This window comes from Bombus fervidus, chromosome 4 (assembly GCF_041682495.2).
Source record: "Bombus fervidus isolate BK054 chromosome 4, iyBomFerv1, whole genome shotgun sequence".
Lineage (NCBI taxonomy): Eukaryota > Metazoa > Arthropoda > Insecta > Hymenoptera > Apidae > Bombus > Bombus fervidus.
In genome coordinates, this window is record NC_091520.1 from 13,540,377 (window position 1) to 13,564,099 (window position 23,723).

The 23,723-nt window shown below is 32.6% G+C and overlaps 2 protein-coding genes across 10 annotated transcripts in view; one reads left to right on the forward strand and one right to left on the reverse strand.

Annotated features, from left to right (window-relative positions):
* The window catches only part of LOC139986586 (uncharacterized), a 51,506-nt gene extending 33,616 nt beyond the window's left edge, over positions 1–17,890 (reverse strand). Inside the window, exons 1-2 of the mRNA XM_072002023.1 lie at positions 17,743–17,890; positions 17,113–17,668 (exon numbers count right to left, since the gene is read on the reverse strand). The gene's annotated coding sequence lies outside the window, so the exon portion shown is untranslated. The remainder of the gene's footprint in view (positions 1–17,112; positions 17,669–17,742) is intronic.
* The window catches only part of Rsh (Rap GTPase activating protein radish), a 156,891-nt gene continuing 147,681 nt past the window's right edge, over positions 14,514–23,723 (forward strand). For 4 of the 9 annotated variants that reach the window (XM_072002013.1, XM_072002010.1, XM_072002012.1 and 1 more), the window contains exon 1: positions 14,532–14,585. Coding sequence is in view for 1 of the 9 variants with exons in the window: in XM_072002015.1 (XP_071858116.1) it covers positions 18,490–18,491 (2 nt within the window). In the remaining 8 variants the exon portion in view is untranslated. Of the gene's footprint in view, positions 14,679–18,164; positions 18,492–23,723 lie in introns of those variants that run through there. The other 5 variants (XM_072002021.1, XM_072002016.1, XM_072002017.1 and 2 more) reach the window with 5 other exon arrangements.

Consider the following 23,723-nt stretch of genomic DNA (forward strand, 5'->3'; position numbering starts at 1 on the left):
GAATAACTCTATTTCACACGTTGGAAGTTTAATTGGATGAAAAAATATTCTTCGAAATGTTTGATTTTTGAAATTTTTGCGTTTTGTTTTTGAAAGTTTTTTACATATCCTTTTGTTCACTGGAGTATATCTTCCTTTTTACTTTTTTCTATCGCGAGAAATATAAAAGGCATTAGTTAAGTTTGCTTTGAAGACTATCCTGCGTAGTCTTTTTTTCCTGTTCACGCGTCGCTCCATTTGTTTCTCTCTCATTGGAACGACAACTTTCGACGAACAATTTTCAATGAAAATTGAACAGTTAAATATCCTTTCGACAACTTAAAAAAGAAAGAAAAATGGTTGCATTTCGATGTAACGTATGAAAAAAAAAGAAATTCGAGAAAGGAAATTCGATGGAAGCGTTCGATTTTCGTGAAAATTTACGTGAAATAGTACTAATATTTCAAACGTATCAATTCTCTAGGAAGGACAAACGTCATATTCTAATTTTATCTTTTTCCGTAGAATCATCCGTGACCGATATTAGAATCTGAAAGCATAAAAGTTCGTATGCATGGTTCTCAATGGTGGCTAAAGCAGATATTGCGATGTTCGATTCTATATCCCATCTTCGTTGATACTTTGAGTGTCGTATATCAAGCCACGGTGAATATTTGCTTTTATATGCACACCTTGGGATATGTATGCGGTTTTGGTACAGGCAAGGATCGAAATTGAATAAACACGCAATTTACAGCGGCAGACGAGAGAGAATTTTAAAAGTGATTGTTAAGAGAGGATACCATAATCTTAGAAAATGGAATTATAGTTCACAACAATATTTGAACGCCTATAGAAACAATTTATAAATATATTATTATGTTATGTGAAATTTGTTTAAAATTTTAATATCACTGTAATGAGACAGGATTATCATGATTGTATTGATAAAGTTTGAAAGAAAACTTGAAATGTACAGAGAAAATTGCATTTATTATCACACAGTTGAGTAAGAAACGTTTGTATGTCATACAATATGAAACAAGGCAGTAACATTTAATTCATAATTCATATACGCGAATGTTATATTCAAATTGTGAAATGAAAATGATGTTTCGTGTTTCCCCTATGTCTCTCCCGTTAATTATACCTTTATTTATAATTTATGCAATGCTTTTTTAATACAACATAATAATATAATTTGTTATTTTTAATCTTCTCACTGAACGCTATATGCAGACGATTAAAACCTTAGACTTTGCTGTTTCAATATCCTACATGTAAAGATACAGCATAAAAGTAACAAAGCTGTCATAGAAATTGTAGAAATGGTTAAAGGAGTTGTTAAAGTATAATTAAATGATTACGCTTCGGTAATAAGATTCTTAATGAATGTTTTATTATTTCAGGGGTCACATTGGAAAAGGAAAAGGACAGAAACGGAAATTACATACTCTTTCAATATGAAACCAACGTGTGATGTGTAAACCTGCATAAAGAAGCTTTCTCTTTAATCTATAAAAGGGTACATATCGGCTAACATGATGAATTGAAGAGAAATTGTGTAGGTTGAATATTCGCAAGTAGGTCGAGAAGTTCATTAGAATTCTATAAAGTACCATTACATTTTTTTCACGAGGGAGAACAGTAATTTTCTACTTATTTTAATATGATCTTCTGATAGTATACCGAACGATTCTATAGATAATACTTTCTTAATTTACTTTAATTTAGTTTAATTTATTTGTCAGGAGAAGCACGAATCTTTTTGGGTCATTAACGAGACTACTGTATTGCATTACATAGTTCAATTATAGACGCAAAGAAATTTTCTTGTGTTTCTATTTTCCTATAATAGCTTTTATCAGCTTTAACCTAATACTTCTTAACCGAAAAAAATTATCTTAAAATCATAAATTACAACGTCTGTTATTCTAAATAAACTAATTCTATCTTGACCCAATTCTTTTACCACAAAATTCTTCTCCTTCCAATGTAATTTACGTTAAAGTACACAAATTTGAACATTAATAAAGAAGGTAAAATAATTATAAATTTAATTAAATTTTTAATAGGGAAATATGTGCCTACGAAAAATAATCTTACAAATATCGTTATTAGAATGAATAGGATTTGATGATTTGGTCAAACGTAAAATTATTAAATTCGAACAAAAATGTTCAATCCTCCATCGATCAATTTTTTTCTCATAAAATTCCTTCTCAATCTTCGTATATCCCATTTTTTAACTAAAAAGAGCGAAAGAATTTTATCACCAAGTAAAGCTGAATTTTTTAAATATACATAGCAGGAGCTTCGATTAAAGGAAAATATTTTTCTAAGAATTCGGTTTCCGTCGAATTCCGTTATTCGCTACACTGTTATTACATCAGCTTAAAACATTAAAAGTCCTATCTCCGTCGTCGTTTCAACGATTTGTACTCGCGTTTGGTTTGCACAAATAGCAAACACGACTGTGAAAATTTTACAGGAGCCGTCGTCACAATTCTCGTCGACGACGCTATCAATGTTTACGTTTTACTTTAATTATACAGCGCACACGCGGTTTTATTAATAAAGTAAGGGCTGCCAAGAAGGTTGCATTGTATCACGTATACTGGGTAAGCAATGAACGAACTATTTTTTGACTTTGTTTTACCGGATATTCATTCGAAACATTGGGGCAATTTTGTAAAATAATTTATTAACTGATTACTAGGCTGCGAATGTTCTCATGTAATTAGATCTACAAATTGTAAACAGGACAGTAGAAGCTACCTAATAATTAGACTGTATTAAATTAATATATTATTATATAATCGTATAGCAATAAAAAATAAAATAAACAGCATTTATTTAACACATTCGAAACCGGTGGCATAGCATATATGCCATGCAGTATCTTGCCGCATGACAACACATGTATATCATCAGTATTTTCAGACAATTTTCAGACAACAGTCAGCAAAGCAGTGACCGCAGAGATAATGCAGGTTTATATTTATATTATATTACTTTAAACAATTTTTTTTGTTTAACTATATATATATCAATATATCCTCATATTTTATCAAAATTTTTATATTTTGCGTGTGTGTTATATTTTGTCGGTTTTGGCCTACAAATATAAATAATGTTTATTCTTATCATACATACGTTATATAACTGTCTCATTCTTGAAACAAATATAATTACTTTTTGTGTGTTTATCTTTATGAAGTTTTAAATAAAACGCTATTTTACTCGGATAACGTACACGTTACGTTACATGGACGTACGACATCAAAATTATTACGGTTGCCCGATTGCATAACGTGTATGTCACGACTTATTTTTTAATAAAAATTTTTATTCCTATATCGATTAGTTTCACTTATCTTTTTTTTATTATAAATGCAAACAAGTTGTTGCTCATTCTGGAGAGTTTTGTTCAAAGTCATCGGCATCGAACGTGTTGAGGCAATCAAGATTCGATGTAAAAGAACGACTTTTCACGCGGAAAAATCTAGCCAGGTATAATTTATTTAAACAACTTATTCTACAACGAATAAGAAAAATCTGGAAACTCCATTAATCTGCTCCCATATATCACTCATTTATCGAGCTAACCAGTCAATAGAAACTTTCATCCCTAAGTGAAAAATGACCATGATAAATCGCTAGTCGATTTTACGCGCGTCATTGTACAACTCTTTCATAGGTGTCTACCATAGAACTATAGAACTATGTGGTAACTCCTTAGAGAGTCTATCCGTGTAATATACATTGACTTGTCCCACAGATACTAACTTAAAATTCTTCCTCTACACGTATTGTTACACGTAGATGTTCGTATTAATAATATTTAATCAGATACTGAAATTTTGAAAATCCAAAGATCTCCATATTATAAATCAGAACATTCGAATAGATACTAAATTAGTCACTGGAATGTATGAAAATTTACGAACTATCGATCCGCTTACATTTTAAAACAAATGAAAGATTTATACACTTATGATGTGTGTAGGTACTTCTGACAATTTCAGATTTAAAAGTACCAAGGAGAACCATGAAGTCTTGAAAGGACGTAAATCCAAGAGCGCACAGATTATTTCTGAGCTTTTCTCTGAACATCGTCGAGATGACATTCGAGATCCTGATCGCTGATTCTGTCGTATTTCCATTATGAACACATCCGACCGGCAGTGATGTCGATCTACGCGAAGATGAGGCCAACAAAGAGGCTAGGGAAGAACCTTAAGGGAACTGTGAAAAAAAAAAAAAGCGATCTCGTGGAGAATTTTCTTCACGAACATCGAGGGGTTGTTGTATTACGGGCTGGGTTGAATTGACTACCCCTTCACGAGTCGTTTTAAAAGTCGTTCAGAGTATAGTCTGTTCTACGAAATATTTACCTTGCCATACGTACGCAAACAATTTCAAAGATATATCACGAAGAAGATATCTTCGAACGTTTTAAAGATCTGTATGCGGATGAACGGATTGAAACTGGACTTCGTTTATTATACTATACATATAATACACAGTGTTCTTAAAGAAATGTATTTGAAATATAAATAAAAATGGTTATCACCATCGCCAATAGTATGAGGAATTATCTATCTTTCGAAGAATTTTGAGTAATTTAATAAAAGAGTTTCGTAAACTTAGATTATACGTGAAGTGAAATATTTGTCAGAGATAGAGGCTAACTGTATAGGTACAAAAGAAAACCGATTCGTCGTAGTTCTTCTTTCGATCCTGCAAAATCCTTTTAAGAGCGAATTCACAGTATAAACGAGACTTTCTTCGCTGTTATTGATTTCTATACGGATAAAAACATAGCTTTCACGACTCGATTAATTATTTCATCGTCGATGAAACGATTTTTATTTTTTCATACGAGAACACGCGTGAAACACATTCGATACGCGGTAACGCTGTTTTCCCTTTCGCTTTATTTTTCAATTTATTCTGCGCTGATCCATAAATCATATTATCATTAAAACGATTTTACGCGGTGAGGTTTTGATAAATCTCGTTCCGTAAATAGGAACCTATCGGTATAACAAATTTTTCAAGTGAAACCGTTGTTTCTCTCATTCCACCGGGCAACGCATATTATTATCACTTGTCCGATTACAGACAGGATATAACCATATATTATAAATTCTCCACTGATACTACACGAATCCAAGTAATGTTTCCATTAAGCTGTTTCACGAACGATAAATGCATGAAGCGCAATCCTCTTATGAATCCTTCAATATTTATGATTCATTGACGCGTTGATTTCAGAAGTTTCGAAGTTCTACGCTGTGTGAATTTTCTTCATTTGCTACGTTTATTAATTTTTTTAATATTATATGATATAGAGATACACAGTGAAATCAAATTGACCAATTCTATCGAAGTTGATCGTTTGAATCCTGAAACATTAAACTAATCGTGTTATTTTCTGATACTAAACGTTGGCTAGTACCAAAAATTCTGATAATAAAATTAATCTCTTGGCATACGAATTAAAAAAATAAAATCCTAAGAATAGAAACTTGAGATTCGTAGCACGATCGAATAGACGTTTAGCAGACGATGTATTATGCTTATGGTAGAATATAAAAATCAGGGCACTGTTGCACAATAATTCATGGCAATATTGATGAATTGAGAAGTTACAAGGTTGTAAACTCCTTTTTTAGAATTTTAGAATTTTCAGTTAAATAGCTTTCATTATTTTCTGAAAAAATTGCTAGGAATTTCAAAGTGCAGAATAGGCAATGGCTTTACCGTATAAAGTCAACTGATATTAGGCTATAATGACATACATATATTAGAGGCGTTAAGAAGCTTATACTTGTCTCTACGATGAACTTTAATACTCCCAAATTCGACGATTAATACAACAATTCCCATTATTGCCTTTCTGTAGTAACAGGAAAATATCAATTAACCATTGAGCAAGGACAAGCTGCCTTTTTTCTGCAGGAAAGGGATTAGCAAGTACTGAATAGTATTACAACATTCGTAAAGAACAAAAGAAAGCGAGAGAAAAAAAGACAGACAAACAGACAGACAGACATACAGAGGGAGAGAAAGAGAAAGAACGTACTGTATTTACTTTCGAAGTTGTAATATTCGATACGACCCATTTTAAACGGTGACCTACATTGATTTGCTGGAATATGACTATGGATCATAGCGTGGATGGTCGTAGAAAGCGAAATTGTCAATGTATGGATCCAATTCCTTCCAGTTGCTTTTGAGAGATCGAAGATGCCTGAGGGAATGATCGCAATCGAAATCACTATGGTTGGCAGAACATGGACAACAGCAACAGGCGATTTCTGGCTTCGCAGAATGGATCCGTGCCTGCTTACGTATATACATGTATGCACATTGCTACCTGGAAAGCTGCACGATATGCGTCTGTGATGTATTGATTGGAAGCTGGGGCTACAGGTGGCTTTCTGGCGCTTGCGCCATGAGGGTATATGAATAAGCTCTCGTTTCCTTATTAAAATCCCCCATGAGCTTGCTGGAGTAATCATTACCCGAAGCCTGAGTTTGTATCTCTCGCCTCTACTCTCTCTCCCTTTTACTTTAGATTTCTCTACAGTTTTTGTCTATCGAATTCTATGGAGAATCGCTCAACCTTTTCAACATTTTCCATTTTTCTAAAGTAAAATTCGCAACCGTGAGCGAATTCCTTTAACGAAGTTTATTTATTTCACTAGAGTGGTATATACATACGTGAAGCGACTCACGAAAGTATTTCAACACTCGCTATAGGAAAATTCCCATCATTCATCGTTCGTGTATATTTTGTACGTATACCATACATAGATCATGAATTTTTATATATTTACGTGAAATTTAAAGGTAGAAAAATACACAGGTCATGGTATGGAAAAATATATAAAGTACAGAAAGCACTCGTACTCGTTATAATTTTTAACAGATGAAATAAATCTGTGTTTAAATTCTACTTTTACCTCTGTTCGTAGAAATATAAAGTTGCATAAATATCTTCAGTGCAGTTACTAGGAATTTGATTTTACTAAATCATCGACGAATTAATGTAAATATTCAATAACTTAGCCTCGCCTAATAGTTTTGATTTCCTTTATTATTTTGATAAAAACTTCGTTAATCTCTGTTCACTGAAAGTTCACTATTAATGGAATACATATGTTCGTCTTTTGGCTTAATTCTTGTTACGAGATTGCTCCTTTTTCTCCGCTATTTCTCCTGTCTCTGTTTCAATGATTAAAAGCTTAGCGTCACCTGCGTTAAATTAGTTCGAGGTTACTCGTTACTTCGAGTTCTTCCGTTTTTATTATCCTCCATTCTAACTTACTTATCTCCTCCTCTTTTTCCTAACAACTATCAGCCAAGGATTTCGAATCACCAGCCACTTTTGTTTCATTCTTCTCGTATTTTTCTTTCCTCTGCACACTGCATTAGTATGATGAAATAATTTTGCTTTTCAGTCTCTCATTTTTTTTAGCTTAATCATCACGAAAATTAAAAAAAAGAAAAGAATATGTGTAACGAAGCTTTTTCGTCAGAATTTCTCGATATCCTTACGTTCTTGAAATTATTTAATGATTACTTGTGAAAGATATTTCCAGACATTAAAACAAACGATATTTCAATATTAATAAACTATTTCAATTAGGTGAATAATTTGAAATATTGTAAACTCGAGCAAAATTAACAATAATTTTCGCTGTGTCACGAAAGAAGTCAATAATCTGATGTATATATTGACGATTAACTCTTTCATTAAAATATTAACTCATAATATCCGTTTTGCCTTTATTCTTATCATTAAATGATGCAATTATAATTAATATTTATTCGTATTATTCGTATGTCCACTTCAAGTAATGATTTTATAATAGTATTCAAAATATATCACCAGAAGCCAAACGAACTTTCTTATATAATTTAGTAATTTATCCAATGATGCAGTTTCTTGGATAAAATTATCTTTTGAAAATTATATCTTTGACAAGAATGTGTTTTATTTCGAGCAATATCGAATCAGACGGATCATTATGAAACGATCTTCTTTTCTTCTTTCCTCTTTTCCTGATTAATCTCTTTATCCTTTTCCTTTTTTTACAATGGTAAGGCAAAGAAAACATATTTTTGCTCATCTTCCTTCCTGTATTTTTCTCTTCTTACGTTACGTTGCGTATATTTCGATGATTATCGGCAGCTGACACGCCGATTTCATCTTTAGCTAATGACAGACGCTCGTTCATTTATCCTTTCCCTTCGCTCGCCCATTTTGTCTCTGTTTATTTTCTTTTTCTTCCTTTATTCTTTCATAGCAAGAAAAGCATAGTTAGCGTTTTTGCTTCTTCGTACGTTCTGCTCCTATTGTAATGAGTATCGATTAGAATTATAATCGGTATTATGGTCCGCTCGTATTTCTTCTGTCAGTTGCCATTTAAAAAAGACAAAAGTTAACGTCGAATAAAAGCACGGTGTGCTCATAAAAATATGAATATCTATAAATATTCACGATATATATATATCGATTAAGAAATACAATAAAAGGAAAGTAAAGTCACCAAAAATTTGCTCTTTTTTATTACCTACGCGAAATTTCGAAATAAATCATAAACTCGAAAAAGGATCAACCACCAAGAAATCACAATGACATAGTTAACATCGTCAGATGCAAAGCAGTAGTAATCATAAAGTTTGGGTTGTCGAAAGGAGGAATCGTTTTGTGTTCCAAGCAGCCATCAATCTTCTTGGAGTGGCCGTTCACGAGGGAACAACCTTGTTTTTCCGTTGATATTCGTTTTTTTTTGGAGGGGGGGGGGGCGCAGGTGGAACATCTGCTCTCGTAATGGAGCGTATCCTGTGACGCATGAAAGATTCAAGAGCGCCGCGAAGACGTTGCACCGGCTGTGTCCTGTACAACTTTTTAATTAGAGAACCGAATGGTGTGTTTATCAGGTCAGGACACTTTCTTACGCGTTTCCAGGACGATACGTTATAAACATTGCATGCAATTTGGCGAAGTTTCTTTATCACACTGTTTCAGGATATTGGATGTCGATCTTTACGTTGTTTAATTATGTTTTTAAACATTTCAGGACTAAGTGTGTTCTTTTTTTCGGGACTATGGAAAATGTCTTTCTTTGCCAATTATTGGTTCGTTGATCGATTTTTTATTAATTTATTATTAATCTGTTACCTGAGGCACTTTTTAATTAAAAGTTTTCAGAACCAAGGGATTAAAAATTAATCGAGATAAATCGATTTCAAACAGATTGATCTGAATTTTTGCAAATGTAACATAATATACTCTTAACAGGAAGAAAAATATGTATAAAAAGTTAAGATTCCTAACTAGAATAATCACTATCATCGAGAGATTCGGTATTTAACGACGAATAAACTTTTTTCTGTTGTTAAACGACAAAATTAGACTACTATTATTTTTCATAAACCGGCGCTCTGAATATAATTCGAAATTACCATTTCTTGTTAATGAACTGTGAAATTAAATTGATGATGCTTTCAGGAGGTCGAAATCATGATTAACTAAATTCTCGCTACTATATCTCTCAATCCCGATATATGTGCCAGTATTTCTCCAGTTAGATTATAGTTATTCCCTAGAGAAGTTATAATTTAGATTATGTATATAGAATATTATATATATAGAAGAGATTAATATTAACAACACTGGCAGTACGCATCAAACCCTTTAAACACCCTGGCACTTTAGAGCCACCTCAATTTCTTATCTTCGTTAAAACTTTCATCTTTTTTTCATTTATTACTCTGTTTTTATCTTCGAATTTTGAAACGTCGAACACGTAGCCGTAGTTTTTCAATGAATTTTTGATGCTTTGTATCATATTCGTTTGCTATTCGATGATACGCGATTTTTCAGTGTGGCGACGCGGAGGGTAGAAGAAGGAATTCATTTTATTCGCGTTTGAGACCGTACGAAATACATATCCAAGCGATATTGTTGCTGCGAGATATTTTACCTTTAACATTAAATATGATGAAGCAAGAAAAAGAATAGGAAGTTTTGTGCACGACAAAGTTTCTTGAAATATTTCAACCGAGTACTTCAACAAAATACTACCCTTCGAAAATACGTTCGCGAGATAAAGAATACCGTAGGTGCAGTTAAATTAAACTTGCATGAAGAAGTACTCGAGACTTGTTCTTTTCATCTTTGACACGTTGTACAGCTCTTGGAAATATAAAGGAACAGATAAAACCACGAAAAAGAGTCTTTTCTCTCCGCAGGACTATTTATTTTTGAATCGAATTTTTTAGTTCTGTAACCATCTTGGAAATGCTGGCTTCAGATTTCTATTGGAGAAAGTATCTTTTAAGTAGAATAAAGCTAAAGAGAAAGGAAAGCGAGAAACGATGAGATCGGTGATGTTTTCATGTTTTTAAATATCTCAGGTATTTAATCAGAGAAGATATATTATTACGATATATTATTAATTATTATTAGAAGATACTCTCTCTCCCCTTATTATTACAATATATTATTACTTATTGTTATAAATAATAAAATTCGGATAAAATTATCTTCGAACATTGGATACTTCGATGTTTAAACAAACGTAGATATTTTTGCACTTGTGTATTTTGTTGAGAAAACAATTATTATTTTACAGTTAACTGAAGTCCATATTGTAAAGGTAATTTAAATTTAACGTTAAGTAAGATAAAAAATATGTATTTTCAAATAATTTAATATCGATTCACAATTCCTATTTTATCATAAATCATCTTGAAGAACGTCAAGAGCAAAATGAAATAAAGGGATTATATCATCAAATTAAAAAATTAAAAAATCTTATCATTATAAACATACGATATATTTCTGTCGTACAAGTAGATCAGATACCTTTGCGAGGAATTATAGTTTCGGGGAAATTCTAGAAGCATGCAGTTAGATTTTCCATAAACATTTCATTAGAAATTGTACTCTTATCTTATCTTTCTGACGGATTTCCATCACGTACAGGGGTAGAAAGTTTCTTCGATTAAGGAAGTTATAGGTGGAATTTATAGGTAATAAGCCGACCGAATATCTAATGATATGCAGTTTTCATCGTTCCCAACCCATTGATCGATAAGCATAATATTATTACCCACGACTGAACGTCTATTGTCTCCCTGTTCTTAAGCTTTATGAGCATTCCCTTCAATTCTTTCTTGTTTTTTCTTATATCTAGCATTATATTTTCTTTTTACCTGTAACTTTCTTAAAAGTTATTTCAGTGAATCTGCAGTTTAAAAGAAGACACGAAAACCAAAAATTGAAAATTTAGATTCTGTCTTGAACAGACGAACAGTGTCTTGAGGATTCTTGATTTAATTATCAAGAAGGAAAAAAGATTAAGATCAGTATTCGGAGCAGAGTATTCGTAGATCTTTGGATATGTTCCCGTCACAGATTTTGATATTTTTCCTATACAAAATAATAAAATTATTGGCATCGCGGTTAAATTTTTCGCTTTTATTCGTCGATGCTCTATTACACACTAAAAATGGATTAGGTTCGGTTAGATTAGGTCATAATAGACTGATGATGATTTAAGAAGGAGTAGAATTTATGCGTTACGTCTTACATTTTTATAATCATGCTTTCAAGTTGCGTAAGGGTAATCGAAATAAAGAAGAATAAAATTTGTATGAACTCATTGTGCTCAAAGCTCGTACAAAGGAACGAAAATCTGAAGATACACTAAGAACGAATAACAACATCACACTGACAGTATTAGAGGCCACACGTAGAAACAAAGGTTGGAAATAATAAATGTAAACACTGAATTATTGCCTAGAATAAGGTCAATATCATATAAGAAAAACAACTTATATTAGACCAAATGTAACGTAATATATTTAATTTTTTTCTCTCGTAACTTTTGATTATCCCAGGCCTCGGACAAAGTGCATTTTACTCAGGACCCTTCTTATAACATACACGAAAATCAGCGAAATTAATGTAAAAGTCCTTTATCTATAGTTTTATCGTATAAACGTTTACATGTAATTTTACATAATTGTATAATAAATGTATAACAACAATTGCGATTATCAAGCAGGCTTTTAACTAATTTTCTTTGCTCATAGAGTGCTATTAATTTTCTAAAATTATAGTAAGTACAATGATATTTATGAAATAAACAATATACATTTTTAAAGAAAATTCTTGATTTAAAAAATGCAGATCTTTTTTTATATTCTATCCTGTTTCTAAATTAAACTGTATGTTTTTGTCCGGTGAAAAAGTAAATTTTGGGAACGGCCAGTGTGTTAGGAGTCTTGAGTAGAGCGGTAAAATCGGGCCGAATACCCACGTAAAAGGGAAGACTTAGTGATGTCATTTCGGAGAAGAAGCAAGAGTAAAAACATCCAGTAGTATCCCACGATCACGATGTTTCTTTTTATTGCAACCGGCTGAATAATTGACAGGTTCATTGATTTTTCTTCCCTTTACGAATCAACACATTCAACATGAAAGTTCTCGAACTCCTATAACTTTCCCCTTCGTTTACAGAAATAAAGCAAGTAGATTGTTACGTTTCATCACGATTTTATTACAAATCAATCTTTTATTGACTACGTCTTTTAACCCCATGTATATTTAGTAAAAAGAATTATTTATTGTTGAAACATTTTTCAACTGAATTATCAGAAAGTACTGCAAAGCAAAGAAACATAAGAGAAGAACATTCCCAAGAAATATGCTTCTCTTTCACGAATCTTACTACAATCTTCCGATATTTTGTTTTGAAACTCTTCAGAAATTTTCATTCTCATAAAGAGAATTATCAATTTTATTCTCATAGAAAAGTATTTGTACAATAGAAAACGGTTTATTCCCAAAACACACGTATATTTTTCACGAATCTTATTACGATCTTTCAATTGTTTTTGTCCCGAAAGAAATTTCAGGAAAAATGTAGCCAGGAAACTATAGATAGAAAACATATGGTACTTTCAACGCATAAACCGTTTGCGACAAAAATCGACCGGATAATAAACGTTGCTTTCTTCGCGTGCGCAACGAAGTAACTCGAATTCTGCTTTATATTTTTCAGGAGTTCGCCGAAAGGATTCTTAAAGCGGAAACGCCCTTTAAAACCTGCGTTCCGATTCCTCACGGTCACTCGTCCAAATTTCACTACGATTCCCTTGAACATTGAGCAGCAAATCTGCGGAAATGTTCTTCCATCGCACGTATTTCTCCACGTCGCGTAGCCGCGCAAGATATTACACGCCATCTTATACATGTAGTATGTCATGTTACCATGTCCTGGGTACAGTAACAGGATTTACCAAATTCTAGCTTCGAGTAACTTTTTGCATTTCATTGGATATTATAATTATTCAGAATTAAATAGAAGGGTGACAAGCTTTCAGAATCATCAATCTCGAAACATCTGTGGAAATTGGCTTTAGAAATGAACTATTTCCTGGAATGAAACTGTCATTATTTTACCTAATAAGATTGTAATATTTAATAAGAATATTATGATTTAAAAACTGTCTTAATCCTTTCTTTAATAGTTAGCGATATAAATTGAACAGTCTTTTATTAAAGATTCTTAAAAAATTAACTTTCTCAACTCTCGTGTTACTCTAAATTCTCTATTTTATAAAAATTCGAAGAATGTTCTACAATATATACTTTTAAAGTTATATTACTATTTCAATTATTAGATTTAACTATTCTATCTATATATTATATATATTCTGCATCCAATAATCTGTAGTGATATTATATATCCCATTGTATAGAGTGATGTTTTCATTGCAAATATCTTTCAAATTTTTGTCTGAAAATTTGAAGTACTCGTTTGTACATAAATTCCAACAAATAATCTTTATTACATTCTGTATTAAAACACAAGTTCCGCTCCAATATTCAGAATAATTATTTTCATTTGCAAAATTGAAAAGTAAACTTGTGAATTGGGGCATTTTTTGCTTTTCATTCTGCATTCAAAATAACTTCACGTTTGCAAAATTTATAATATAATATGTCCTTTTAATTATATTTACAAGAATTTGAATTTCTATTCAAATCTAGTTAGTCAGCAAAAAAAGAGATTCACCTATCCTCCACCATCGTTCAAACTAGGATCTATCCTTTTCACGAAACAACTATCTCCTTAAATTCCACTTTATTTAGCTGTATTCATAAGTAAAAACTTAAAGTAAAACCATCCACCGTCGAATCATAATATTCAGCTCTAAACGAGTTAAAAAAGAAAATTGAGTATTCAAGCCGGCAGGTCTTTTGCGCTTTTTCTGCGCTTGAGAATATTTCGCGGAGTTGCACGTGTATGTTTGACCAAGTATATTCGCGATACGATCCCTTGACGTTCCTTCGGTTGTTCTGTCCCGCTGTATCAGCCCCGAGAAAACCGCTGAGCGATCTTCCTTCTGCTCCCCGCGTTTATCGTGTGTACACGTAAATGCAGAGGGGGTTGGAGAGGCACGTCTGCGCGATGCGCGTCGAGAGAGGAGAGAGCCTCATTCGCGGCCGGTCCGACGTGCTTTTCCACCCTCGACGACAGTCCTGCCGCATCAACGAAACGTGCAACATAATCGTGAGTAAATCTCCTTCACCCTGGCTGATCACACATTCTCTCTCTGTCTTTCTGTGCCGTGTCCTTCGTCCACTCTTAAACCGGATTCACTGGGTACGTGATATTAACAGATTCATTCACGGTCTTTTTCGTCTACCTTTTTCTTTCTTTCGTATTACGGGTAAAATAACAGTTCCAGATTATATAAAACATAAAGTTATGTATTACACAATACGTGAATTTATATATTATTGGTAAATGGAAGATTCTTTGGACTAGATATGAATTTTCTTTGGTGTATAGTAATGTAGAATTACATGTATACTTATCTATATACGCGATAACTAAAGAGTTCATTAAAATATCGTGGGTCACAACAATTGTAAGATTTCTTTGACCCATATTTAAATTGCATATTCTTCTCAAGTATAAGGTTCTTCGAACTGTAAATAAGTCTTCTTTGGAATATACATAATAACGTGAAATTATATATTTGTTGGTAACCAAAGGATTCTTTAAGATTGTTTCGGTCATAACAAGTGCAAGATTTCTTTGATCCGTAATTAAATTCTTTTGGCTCAGCGATCTTCCTGTTATTGCTTTTGCAAAGATTACCAGAGATAAGAAAGAATTTTCTGAATCGCAATTAAATTGCACACTATTGATAAATATCCTTTGAACTTCTTATTAAATTACTGATAATATACTTTCGACTTCTTATACATTTCTTGATAATTATTTAAAGAAATTTCCAAATCTCTTCATTCATAATAACAATTGCAAGATTTCTGTAATTCATAACTATTACAAATTCTTTTAAGTCACTAATATTACATATTATCACAGTTTTTGCAAAAAATAATCAGAGGTCTTCGAGAATTTTTCGAGAAATCTTTAAGAAAATTCCAGTCGTGAGACATAGCAAATATTTGACGATGAATAAATTTCAAAAGCTCTTATTCTTCGAAGGATGCATGTGAAACGTTCCTAAGATAGTTAATCGTTCGATTTCCTCGATTAAAGATCGAATTATTCACCGAGTGGTAGATCGGTTTAAGAGTTGATTCAGCGGCGCGGCTCTTTACACTTCGTCGTACGTTTTTCTAAATGTTTCCGCGGAGGATCTCATGGAACGACGGGGGTGAAATCACGTTAAACCGCGTGGATAAACCATGGGCCACGGAATCAAGATTAATTCCTTCGCTATTTGTCTATTCTTTGTCTTTTTTTTCTTAATATTGTTAAAACCTACATCGTGCAAAATTTTGAAGATCTCGAACGGAACTTATATAAGATTTTTCGAGTGCATCTTGAGAAACTAGACAAAAATTGCATTTTAAACGCATGTTCTCTTTATTTCGAAGAACAGACGAAGCTTTATTTCCATTATATCGTCGGTTTGATAAAAGAGTGAACGCCTTTTAAAGTTTCTGTATTTATTTAATTAGATAAATTATAAGAATATAATTTATTTCAATTCGATGATGTAATAACTATACTGACTGACAATAATACGAGAAAATGCTATAAATATTAAACAAGAATGACGTAAAGTATATGGAGGAGATATGTATAAACAATATTTTATTATAATGTATCTAAATAGAAAGTGTTACAAGAACATACAACTCAAAGAATATCAACTAGATTGTAAAAAAAAACAAAATTGTTTTATTACTAAATAATTGAATAATTAATTATTTTGTATTTTAAATTAATCTCTTGGAGAATTTACTTTATGTAGTACCGTCACTCTTCTGGCAAATCAACGATATAATTTGATAAAAGATATTTTTATCTCTGAAAAAATATATATTTCGTTGGAGATTTAAACGATGTAATTTTTCTTATACATTACATAGTAGCATCATAGTGAAACTTCTGTGGGTTCACGTTTTGATCGATTCCCTTCGTGCTATTATTAAATCATTTCGAGTAATCGGCTAATGATACGGAAGCACTTTCTCTTTTTATAAGCACCCGATAGCCGAGATTATAACTTTACATCGATCGTAATACATTTATTATCTCCCGGAATGAGAAAAGATCCATGATTTGTTGAGATTTATACGAGAAATAAAATTAATCGAACTTTTAATATAATATAAACAACTAAACGTAATCACATAGAATGTAATACACTTTATAAGCTGTTACTATTAATTTTGCAACAAATTAACTGACATTAATTGTTAATCAAGGAAAAGAGAGGAATAAATTGAGAGAGTAAATGTCTCGATCGTTAAATAGTCAAGTTATTAATCACGTAGAATTACGTATTTATTTTTACGTAATTTACGTAATTTTATGTATTTCTCATTGTCAATCTTAAATATTATCGCAAATAAATTACTTGACAATTTAAAATATTAAAAGTTCAAACACAAGCACTACTGTTTTTTCTACTAAAAATTTGGGTCCCTTTATTATTAAAATTTCTATTTAACAATCTAAATTCGCCTCTTGTAAGATAAATTATCCCAAATTTTTAATAACAGCGTATACCGTACAAACACAAAAATAAATAAAAAAAATATGTGCGTCATACCTGAAGACTTGTAAATTCAAAAAATCTTTGCCAGCCAAGCCGAATTCATCCATATGAAAAACTCTTCAATTTAACTTTTCTGTATTTCACCACTTTTTCACAATTTTTCAAAATTAATCCATACCGAGAACGTTTTCAGAGAGAAGTGCTTTCAAAGAGTTTTCGCGCGTGCGAAACGCGGAACGTGGAACGCGGCACGTTTAATCGAAAACGAATTTTTCAACGAACGGAGGAGAATTTCCGCAATTATTCGAAATTAAGGTCCTCCAATATGGCACAGTTCTTTCGACGATATCGGGAAACGACGCTTTACCAACCATCCCCATAGCTGTTTTTAAACGATCCGAGGAAACGCGGTTAGCAGAACGAGATTATAAACGACAGTGTCACCGTTTGATCCTTTGTTTGCTTTTGCACAATACAAAATGCAAACACTGCCTCGTGTGCCCAGCCCTCGTCTTCCACGAGATTTCTCGACCATGACATTCGCGGTTCGATTCAAGAACTGTTTGTATACAATTGTCTTCGAGGTTTCAAATTGTTTGAAACGTAGAATCTACAAAGGTGAAGATCACGTTCGTGTTATTTTTGTGTTGATTAAGATTGTGAGAAGTAACATGATATATCTACTATGTATGTAACTATTTACGTGTAGCATGTCGTTTTTGTGTGTTTGCGTTGAGATTTTGTTGCGTTAAATATTATTTCGTACGGTGAAATGCGTGTTTTGTACGACGAGGTTGTGGGATATTTCAATAAGCAACTTGGAAACATTTGAGTTTATAGGTTATAACTATAGGTTCTAAATTAATTGAATATTATTGAAACACTTGCAAAATATTTTAATGAACAACTGAAACTTGGATTCGTAGATTATATAATAGAAGATTATTGAAACACTTGATGCCACGTGTTATTTGAGAGCGAAATTATGATAATATTTATAATGGCTGGAGCACTTCAGGACAGGACTTGACACGACAGGGCTAGTTATGATGTCATATCGGAGGAGAATAAGTGATCGCTGAGCCCTCTTGCGCGATAGATTACGAACTAACAATGTTAGTGAATTGGCAAGTGACAAGATGAAGGTTATATTTCTCTTTCATAATTTTGCAAATTTACGTCAAACCGGATAGTCGAATGAATGATTTACTTCGTTACTTCATTTTATATAGTGGAGACTTTATTAATATTAATAACTCGTAACTTGTAACTTATAGACTTTTACTAACGATATATTTCAAGAGGGTTCCGCTGTTAGAGAAGTTGTAGCGGGTATCGTTCAATGTTGAAAAATGTGAAAGTGTATCGTAGTGTGATTCAAGAATTTTTGTATCAAAGTACATAATTGGACCTGAGAAGAATGTTATTTAAATGTAAGTTTTTCAATAAGTTTATATTTGTTTAAATTATTTTCCTTATATCGAAATATTTTTTTAATTTTTGCTTTATTTTATTTTAACTTTCATCCTCAAAATTTTCTTTATTGAAACATCTCGACCACACGGTAATTCGAAATATTATAAAACTAAATATAAGCAAACATGAACGTCCTAGGAAAATTGTCAAAGCGCAATAATAAATCGATAAAGAAAATTTAGGGTACAAAGCGTTTGCTTATACATGCATCGCGTATGAGCAAATGAAATTGCCATGTTGTCCGTTCATTCCTACTTCGTGTCTATTCATGCGTTGTAAAACTTTCTACTTCCCTAACCTTTCAGTTAACCTAAGTATAGTTTCATTACAACTTTTATTTAAATGATCGCATAAAAGCTGATTTTTATATCATCAAATAGCTGTATCGTATTTCTAGTGAATTAACAAGTACTCGGAATAAAAATTTCAGAGATGATAGTATAAACGAGTCAGTCTCATGAAATATCGTCGTTCAAAAATGTTGCTTTTTAGTGCAAATGTCACTCAAAAATATTGCTTTTTAATGTAGCTATAATCTAAAAGTATTATTTACTAATATTATACAAAATTAACTTTGATTAAGCCTAAACTTTAATTCTGCAATTTCAAATTTATCCAATTAAAATTAATCCCGAATAAAATAAATTATACACAAGAATCATAAACAAATTATCAGCTTCAAAAAAGAAATACATCGTCACAGAATTAATACTATAAAAAGTTACTTCTTACAATCTTATCATAAATTACCAATTTTTCAATATGAAAATTTTTATCTCAGAGTTATATTGAATTTGTAAAATCATATGAAATTCTATTAATACTGGAAATTATTCTTTAGCGATATGAAATACAAATATTTTTTGAATCGAGCCTCGAAAAATGTTTCCACACACACTTCTGTGCCTGGGAACTACTTTTTGCCAAGGTGTTGCGTACACGTGAATCGTGTGTTGTCCTGACAGCACTAACCGTCCCCTGCCCTTTTTTTATGAATGTAAACCACAACAAACAACTGTGCACAAATACTACTTTATGTGTGTATATGTGTGACAATAACGTGCCCCGTCAAAGTTATAACCAATATATTCTATTCTTTTCAAGAGAAATCAAGAGAGTGAATTTCTCATTCGGGAGATTTCAGGATCGTGTCGACGATCAGACATAACAGAGTTCTCAGTAGAAAAATTCACGTTAGAAGCAATAGATTTCAATCAAATTCGTTTTTAGAAAGAAAGAAGATAGAGAGGAAATAAACATAGGTAAAATAATAAGATCCTATAATTATACGCAAAATTTGATCGTCAATAGGCTTCATTAGCCTCTTCCATCTTCGTAACATCGACAGAAATCGAACTGATGTAGCCTTCAATTAAAATTATTTCAATTAAACAAAATGAAAGTAGGTTAAATAGAAAAAGATCGTAGAATCACATCCTAAATTTTATTAATATAGCGAGTAGCAATAGGTTTCAGCAGCCTCTTCCACCTTTATAATGCCATCAGATATTTAATAGCCTTCAATTAAAATTATTTGAATTAATTCCTTAAAACGTAAATTTCTCCTCGATTTATTAATAGAAGCGATAAAAATAAATTTCCTTTATAGTAAAAGAATCAACAATGCAAGTAGGTATAGTATAATATATTTTTTAGAAGATACATAGATATTTTAGTTTATAAAATATCGTAGCTGAAATCTATAAAGATCAATAGTTAAAATAATCAACTAAATCAGAAATAATTCATGTTCCTATATATCATAAACATGAGCATTAAGCGGATAAAAAAGGAATAAGAAATAGGTGAAATAAAAAGAATCTTGTGCTCACATCACAGATTCTATCAGTAATGCGCTTCGCCATTTCTTTCCACCTCCATAATGTAGTCAGAAATCAAACTAATAGCCTCCAGTTTTGCTCTTACTCTCAGGCCAACCCACTTAAACTCCGAATATAGGGTGCAGCGCTTTCTATCTGGTGAGACGAGCTAAATTCAACTTGTGAGAGCAAAGTTACGTCGTACGCAGGTATCGTAAACAGGTCCTCGTGCTCCACGAGTAGGTCTATTGTTCGTTGTGAAAAGCGGTCGAGAACACGCTTTGATTCTGAACATATTTCGCCACTGTTTCGTCGTTGCTTTCGTTTCTGTGACTTCGTTTCGTTCCTCCTCAGTGTTAAACAATGCAGGATTCCTAGTAGACGGTGGCAGGGTCGACGTTCAGGCCGACTTTTTCACTCATTGTTCCGGAGGGTGAAACACGTAACTGGGTCAAAGTTTTTCGATCGATCGGTCGAGTCGTTAAGTTCGACGCGTTGGCGGAGAGGAAGAAAGGTGGAGGAAAACCTGTTGGTTCCTTGTTCATTCAAGTATTCAAGGAATAATTTGCTAGGTACTTGTCTTAGTTTCTTTGGCGAGACATTCCTTGTAACAGCGGATGTAAGATACAAAGGACGAACATTTAGGAATTTTTACTTCATATTCATATTCGTGTGTCATACATTACACGGGTCTCTCAGAAGTTGATCTGGTCGATACCAATTTTTCTTAATTTCTTCACCTCATTACCTCACCTCATGTTGTTTCGTCACACCAAATTTGATTTGTCGAAATACTATTATAATTGTTTTCTGATATGCGTGCATATGATTTCTTATCACAATTCCCCTACTTGAATTTAATGTCTGGAAGTGAATAGCTGCTTAATTCAATTGAGTTGACTTGCACCACGAATGCAATACACTGTCTCATTTGAGGTCATTTCATTATTACAATACTATCATATCAAAGGCCTAGGTTTTCTTGTTAGGAAACGACATTTATTTCATAAATTGAAAAATGTAGCCAATATTTGAATTTAGCAGATAAAAAGTTGTACGAAGCAGTTCTTATTAAACGAGACTTATTAAATCTTGATAATATATTAACGGAAAAACGAATTATTGCATCGGATATCGTATACAACCAATAAGAATAGAGAAATTCGTGCGAAGAATATCAAATACAATTGCTTACTATGAACTTAAGGTTGACTTCAAGCGACTTGGCTAGTCTGAACAGGATTATTGAAACGAATATGTTCGCGAAAATTAGAATATGTCTGAGTCGTTGAAATTGTGCATGTCGGAAAAATTGTGGAGAGGATTCCGATCGAGCAATTTCGCGGGCAACCACGGAATGGAACTTTTTCCTTCCGGAGTAATCACGTAGCCTGTGATTGGAGACCTCGAATGCATATGGTAATTTGCCAGATCTCCTTTTGCCGCGGCTCCTTCCGTACGTCGATCGATCGCTTTTCGCCTCTTTTCCGCGAACGAAATCTGTTTTAAATCCGCCCCGATAAAAACAACTCTGCGAGATGAAAACTAAGAGAGTCCACGTCGACGACTTTATCCACCGTATAATTAGAGTAATTTCGACATGGAATGCGATTAGTAGATTAATAGATTTCTTCTTCTTCGTGCTGATATAACGATTACTATACTGCGGATTTTTGTGTATTTAGTAGAAATTTAAACGTGCAAAAATATATAGCATCTACATAATATGCGAGAATATATAAAATATTCAAAGTATAGCACTTGTTAGAATATTTAACAGGCGAAACTAATTTCTTTTAATTATATTTATAAAAATCTGTTTATTCGAATTGAGGACATAGTAGTTCAGAGTATCTGTTTTTAACGACAGTTTTTCTAAGAAAAATCGGAAGAATTTTTCGAAGCATTTACTGCGGTCACGGTCACTTAAAGATACTGCGATCATTATTGCCTGATTCTGTCTGCTCCACTTATTTCACTGGAATAAACCAAGACGATTCTTAATTCTTTGATGGTATAATAAAATAACGAAGAATTTAGAATGAAAGGTTAAGAAAATAATTATTTCTTCATCAACGATATTAATTATTAAAATTTTATCTGAATTTCGATTTCTCGATAGAAAGAAAAGAGATGTTGCCTGATGTTGTAACACTCGTCGTTAATTGGCTTCCTCAACGAACAATTGAAACAAATCGCGCAAGCATTAAACGGTGTATCGTTAATGATACACATCGTCGTTTGAGATTCAAAGTAGAGCTCGTTCTAATTAACACGCCACCTGGCTACACCTTGTTCGATTCTACATACACATAGAAATACTCTTACTCGCTTTAATAATAAAAATCGGATGGTACTACCGTTTAAGATCGTTTTAATCGAGGAACTCAGTGGAAAATGGTGCTATAAGCGTAATTTTCACAAGAAAACGATATTCGAGGTTTGTATTTGTTTCGAAAATCTCCTTACGAATTTCCAAATTCTCGTGAGTATGTATACTGACGTATTTTAATATTTGAAAGCATACAGATCTTTTTTTATCAACATTTATCTTTATCCTTATCGGTTTTCAATTTTCAATATCAAATTAAAGATTTAATGATTTATATCATTATCTTGAATCTTCCATATAAGATTAAAGGTTTAAAAATGTTTGCTGTTTACCATCAAATTTAATCTTTGGTAACAATAATAATTTAATAGCGAATGATCTAAGTAAGATTATTTTCCTTAAAATTCTTTTGTAAAATTATTACATTCTGTTCCTTTCGTGTTGGATCTCTAAATTTTCTATCCTCGTAGTATTGGATTCTTTCTGTTTTCAGCCGATTGCTACATCATCGCGTTTGAAAACGACTGAAGCGACTAGAAATTAAGCAGAAACGCGATGAAATGCGATCGAAATGAGATTTCCTTCGTCCGAGATTCTTTCCCGTAGTCGATTTCATCGTCGACACGTCGTTAAGAATCATCTCCCACGTTCATTGGTCGATCGTTAATTTCTGTTGAGAACCCGATACCATCGTCGTTAAATCGCATTTCTGCTAGTAATTCACTTAACGATCTCCCATGGTACCGTTAATTAACGATGGTCAAAGTATCGAAAAAAGGAGCAACCATGTTGAAATCGAATAACCGGCCAGATTGTACACCTCGTCTTTTTCACTTTCCAGCCGACTCGTGTTGTAACTTCGCAACTGTTAGCTATTAATCCCTTTTATTGCTTTGCTTTTCCACTTAGTCCTTTAATGTGGAATATTCGTTTTATTTTTTGCTCAGCTTTCTCTTTCAATCTGTATACTTCGTAGGAAATGATCGTGGCAATTTTTATACCAATGTTTACGGTTGTTGAACATATATTGGGTTGGT